The sequence below is a fragment of the Tenrec ecaudatus genome, chromosome 10 (genome assembly GCF_050624435.1).
Source record: "Tenrec ecaudatus isolate mTenEca1 chromosome 10, mTenEca1.hap1, whole genome shotgun sequence".
NCBI lineage: Eukaryota > Metazoa > Chordata > Mammalia > Afrosoricida > Tenrecidae > Tenrec > Tenrec ecaudatus.
The window spans coordinates 134,150,282-134,156,281 of NC_134539.1; the positions used below are offsets into that span (position 1 = coordinate 134,150,282).

Below are 6,000 nucleotides of genomic sequence, written 5' to 3' on the forward strand. Positions count from 1 at the left end.
CCCGCCAGCGCCCGCAGCGCCCCCCGCAGCGCGGCCCCAGCCCGAGCCCGGGAGCACGCCGGCTGGGCGCCCCGCCGCCGCCCAGAGCGAGAGGGGCGCGCCCGGCCCCGCGCCGGCCTCCCCGCCCGGGCCCCGCAGCCCGGCCCGCCCGCCCGCCTGCCCGCCGGCCGGGGCCCCCAGCCCAGCCCAGCCCAGCCCGCGGGCGCGGCCTAACTGCTGGCCCCTGGCGCCCCCGGGTCGCCGTACCTGGGCGGCGGCCTCCAGCTTGCCCTCGAAGGTGAAGTCCAGCAAGTCGGGCTTGAGGCAGAGGCTGTAGTTGATGGGGGAGACATCGGCGGGCAGCCGCTCGAAGGGCCTCTTCTCCGGCATCGCGGCGAGGCCCAGGCTGTGGAGGCGGCGGCGGCGGCGAGGGGAGCGGCTGAGGAGGAGAAGGAGGAGGGGAGGAGGCGGAGGGCCGAGGACGAGCAGGCGGCGAGCGATGGAGGGGGCAGCGGCGGCCAGCCACATCCACCGAGTGCGGGCGACCGCCTGAGGAGAGCGACCGGGGAAGCCTGGGGGGCGGGGGAGAGACCCAGCCGGAGCGCCAGGGGCCCGGAGGGAGGGAGGCAGTGCGGGCGGGCGGGCGGGCGGCGGGCTGCCTACGGGGAAGGGGGCGGAGGGGAGGGCAGGGGAGGGGAGGAGGGCCGGCAGGAGGGAGGGTGGGAGGGAAGGAGGGAGGAGACGGTGGCGGCTGCGTGCGCGGCCCCGCCGGCCGGGCGCGCCCCCGTCGGCGTGCGTGCGCGCGCGCGTTGGGCAGAGGGCGGGCCGGCGAAGGCGCGGCCCTCGGAGGAGGGGGAGCGTGCGCGGCCGCAGGCGCGAGCCTCTGCTGCACCTGTCGAAGCCAAAACGGAGCGAGCGAGCCGGGAGGACCCGAGCCGTGGAGGGAAAGGCACGACGGACTCCAGAAACGTCTCTGCAAGTTCAAGGTGGTCAGTACCGCAGGGCACGTTTTTAAAACAGCAACTGAGCGCTAAGCCCCAAACTGGATTTTACCACCAGGCTGAAGGACGGTTTCAAAGGTGCTTTGCCTAATCGTCCAGGCTACTTAAACCATGACAGCTTAGCCCTTTGAAGGAAAGATGTTTAAAGTTAGGACAAATTTTCATTTGTTTCCGTAGACTAATGTCTAAAGTAAAACGTTTCACCTTTCTCCTCTTTCTATGTTTGTTTCTTCCTAAGAGACTTTTACCCATTGTGGCCTGGCTAATAGTGAACTAGATGTGATTCCTTCAGTTCTATGACTATCTCACAAATGGAGGTGCATGTATTTGTTTTTCATGTGTTCAGAGGAGATTGAGCCCCAATTCTCACATTCCTTTTTATAGAAACTTCTGAAGTTAAATCCATTTATTCACAAAGATTGTTGCCTTAGAACCTTCCAGATTCCTTACCCCTCAGACCAAAATGTTGGTCGGAGTGACTGAAAAGGGGAGAAAAAAGCAAAAATTGAAGTAGACTCATAGTTAAGAATCGCCTAGTAATTACATTTTTTTAGGTAGCTACATTTTTTAAAAACGTAAAAGTGAAGCAGTTACTTTAGTAATTCCTCAAGCAAGGTGTGTGTCAGGATTGTGTCCCTGCACTATACACTATGCAATCTATGTACTGAAGAAATCATTCATGAAGCTGGACCATAGGAAGAAGAAGAGGCATTGGGATTGGAGGAAGACTCACTAACCGTGTGCATTACGCAGATGACAAATCCTTGCTGAAGGGAAGAGGATTTGACGTAATTACTGACGAAGACCAAAGGCTCCATACAGCCTTCAGTATGGATCACACTTTAACATCGAGAGAGAAAAATCCGTATAAGTGGACCAATAAGTAGCACGATGATAAACATAAAAGATTTAAGTTACCAAGCATTTTTTTAACTTGGCTTCACAATGCCCATTAAGCACCAGTCAAGTAATCAAATGCATGTTTTAGGGAACACCAAGGTAAATCATCATAACAGCAAGACAGTGTCCAACATTCCTACTTTGGTGAATAGCTACTGGGGTCTTCAAAGCTGGTGAGCAGCTATCTAGGGTGCAACTATTCGTTTGAAGGATCAGTCCAATAGACAAGGGGACCACAAGAGCATGTTTCCACTGCCCTGAGACTTGAAGAACTAAATGATGCCCAGTTCCCGCCACCAACTGTTCTGAAAGGGATTACATTAAAACTCCTGGATACTCACTCACGGCCATGAGTCAAGGCTGACTCATCGTGACCCCTGTAGGTTTCCGAGACTGTAACTGTTTACCAGAATAGAAAGCGCAGTCTTTCCCCTGTAGAGCTGCTAGTGGTTTTGAACTGCCCACCATGCAGCTCACTGCCAGTGTGTCACCACTGTACCACCAGGGCTCCTTCAAAAAGTCCTGGATAAAGTGGGAGAAAAAGTGGGAACAAAAATGCTAAGAGACCAGACTTACTGGTCTGACAGAGACTGGTAGAACTCTTAAGCTATGGCCCTTAGTCACTCTTTGGGGGTCTGGAACTTAATTCTTTGGCTCAATCAATAGACAGATCTATAAGGCGGAACAATAACACCAGTGAGGTACACACACCTTAGAATAATCAACCCACTTGGGATCAAAAGGGCAGCATTTACCCAAGGCCAAAGTTCAGCAGGATTAGAAGAAGGACGAATAGAAATGAAAAACACAGGAAGGGGGTGGGACAAGTGATGTTACCTTGCGGGAATTGTGATCAGTGAGATGAAGCACAATGTGTGTGGATTATCAAATGCAAAACTGATGATCTGCTTTGTTGACCTTCACTCGATTCACAATAAAACTTTAAAAGGAAAAAGTTGAATGGTATATTGCATTGGGCAAATGTGCTGCAAAACACCTCTGAGGTACAGTCAATTAATATGAGTCTCATAGCTATAATTCCCTAGTTGATGTATTATAATTCTGGACGCTGTGCCTATGGCTGTGCTCTCATTTTGGAGGGTGTTCTGTATCTTTAAGACTACTTTACTAGAGGATGTGACTTAAGACTCCATCCTGAATTTTCCTTGGGGTTATGGTCAGCTATAAGATAAAAACTAAAATAATAATAATAATATAAATTTTTTAAATTTTTAAATAAACTTTTTTAAAATTAAAAACATTTTAATTAAAAAAAAAGATGAAAACTACACCTCCATCAAAGCCATTCTTCTGTGTCTAAGAGCCTTGGAACCCAGAAAGGGAAGGTCCAAGATCTCTGTCTGAAGTGGCGAGGTCACCGAGATCAGGTGCCCCAGAGACTGTAGGATAAAGTCTATGAGACAGAGCATGAGCAGCAGCACAGACTACGGGACTGTAAGGTGGAGTTTCCTGGCCCAAGGAGGCAAAGGCCCGGGGACCATGTGGCATGTGGCTGATCACTAGAGAAAGACTTGGCTGCTGGCTGAGGAGAGATGTTGTGGACCAGGAACTGTGTCTTACTATTTGCTGCTCCTGGCTTGTAGTCCTATTCACTTGCTTAACACCCCCTCCCCCCTTGGTTGTGAATAGTGTCTGAATTTTGTGTAGCCACTGCAACAAATGATCAATCAGAGCACAGAAGTAGAGGAAGGCTGGATGGTGAAAGCAAGTCTAGGTGCCAGGGGAGGTCAGGTATGACACTAGTCCCCATGTCGTTTATTGCAAGCGCCTTAAAATATTCAAAAGCAAATAATCTCTTTGAGGCCCACGGAGCACCTGACCTGAGCCAGGGCATTTCCATCCCTTCATGCGCATGTTTGAGTCAGAACGGACTTGGTGGACTTGGTGGCGGTGAGTTTGATTTCTACTTCTCTGTGCATGTGAAGGCTGGATGATAAATTAGGAAGACTGATTGGGCAGTGTCTTGTTCTGGTACACCTGTGGTGGCTGGAAGTCAGAACTGACTGAGGCACACCTAACCATAATTGTACGTCTTAACCCCTGAGGGTCTGGTTCTCCTATACCCTTGAAGCCTAGAACCACACTCACAGTTGTGGTTCAACTTTCAGCCAAACAACAGGCCTCCATGGGAGGCCCCCCCCCCCCCCCCGAACCAACCGCAGGACATCCAGAGGGCAATCATTGGCCAAAACTCAGAGGGCAGGAAAGGAGGGTGAGTGGAAATGAAACTGCAGGAGGCGGGAAGGATGCTGTTACACTGTGGCTATTACAAATAGCGTCGCGAATCAAAATGCATAGGAATTGTTGAATGGAAAACCAGTTTGCCCTGTAAAATAACAAAAGAAAAAATTCTAAAACAATGCATCTTGTTTAACCCAACAAATTTGGAATATTATCATCCCAATATATAATCAATGTAAACTCTTCATGAAATATCACTTTATTTTTAATACTAAGACTTCAAAGATGCAGTGTGTGTTTCTCACTTTCAGTGCAGCTCATTTTGGACTGGCCTCAGATAAGGGTGCTCCCTAACCCTGTGTGCCTACTGTATTAGGTAACATTGTCTTGGACACTAGACATACTTACTTAGCCTGAATCTTACCTATCTTTTAAAAAGGCAGACTGAAAAACTGCAGAACTCAAGATTAGGAACAGGGCCTAGGAAGGCATTGCCCTGACCACTTCTTCAATCATAATGGTAAGTGCTTTCAGAGCCAGTTCTGACTCAGTTTAGCGGGAGAGTGTCCTTTTTTTTCCCTCTCTCTCTCTCTTTTTAATCACAACATTTATTGACTGCTTATGACACAATTTTTATGTATTAACATGTTTAATCCTCTCAACAACTCTAAGGAAGACACACTACTCCCCATATTTACAGATGAGGAAACAGCGCAGGCTCAATGCCCTGCCCAAGGTGACACAGCTAATAAGTAAATAAGTAGCAGATCTGGCTTTGGGATACAGGTATCCTTCTCTTGAAGAATTTTATAATACTTACCCTAATTTTTCTAACTCTTTTTTTTAAGGTCATTTTATTGGAGGCCCTTACAGGTCTTTTAACAATCTATACATTAATTGTATCAAGCATATTTGTACATCTGTTGCCATCACCATTTCATAAACATTTACTTTCTGTTTGAACCCTTGGTATCAGCTCCTCTTTCCCCTCCCACCCACCCTTGCGGCCCCTTGATAAATTACAAATTATTATTATTATTTTCTTATCTAACTTCTCAGTTTTTTAAGTATTTTAATCCTTTTTAAGAGCCCCTGGGGATCCGTGGGTACGCATTGGGCTGCTAACTACAAGGTCATCAGTTGGAAACCAGCCACAGCAGCTATGAGGGAGAATGAGGCGGCCCTCTCCTCCAATACAGAGTTACAGAGTGGGTAGCAGACTGAGTACAGACTGAAAAATACATCGGAACGCTTCTACCCTGTCCTGCAAGGTTGCTGTGAGTCAGAATCGACTAGATGGCAAGTGAGTTTAGTTTAGTTTGGGAATCCTTATCTTGGCTTCTGAGAAAGTTATCCTCGTTATGTAAGAATCCAAAAGATTCCCACTTGTCGGTTAAAGAAAATTTAATTGATAACCACTGAAGGCTATCCAGGAACTCCTGGCCATTTTCCCAGACTTGTTTTTCCTTATTCTAACACAGAGAAGCTCCAATCTCAGGAAGTTAGCCTGCTCACCATTTGTCCCATCCTGCTTGCTCATTCTTTCTTCTCTCCCATTGCTCAAGCCTGTCTCTACTGCTGGGATGAACGTCTCATCCTTCACAGCACACCCACGTGCCTCCCTGCCTCCCAGACTCACCTTTCCCGCAAAGTCCTCATTGACCAACTCCACCCAACGCTGACCTCTTCCCCGTCAGTTCACTGGTACTGGATTGTTGCTGATTTCCTTGTTTCATTCTGTCCTCGGTGCATTTTACATTTACTTCTCTGCAAGGTGTGCTACTGGCCATAGCCTCCCTTGTCATTCTTTTATAACGGCCAGTACTGGGCCCTGCACAGGGTACATCGCAATTGTTACTGAACTGATTAACCAATTAACTGAGAGGGTATAATAGTTTATCGTGTGTACCTTTGCCTT

The 6,000-nt window shown here is 48.4% G+C and overlaps 1 protein-coding gene across 1 annotated transcript in view; it reads right to left on the minus strand.

The window, feature by feature from the left end:
- The window catches only part of NPEPPS (aminopeptidase puromycin sensitive), an 88,844-nt gene extending 88,231 nt beyond the window's left edge, over positions 1-613 (minus strand). The window contains exon 1 of the mRNA XM_075561716.1: positions 247-613. Within this exon, the coding sequence (XP_075417831.1) occupies positions 247-507 (261 nt within the window). The 5' untranslated portion in view covers positions 508-613. The remainder of the gene's footprint in view (positions 1-246) is intronic.
- Between the last annotated feature and the right edge of the window lie 5,387 nt (positions 614-6,000).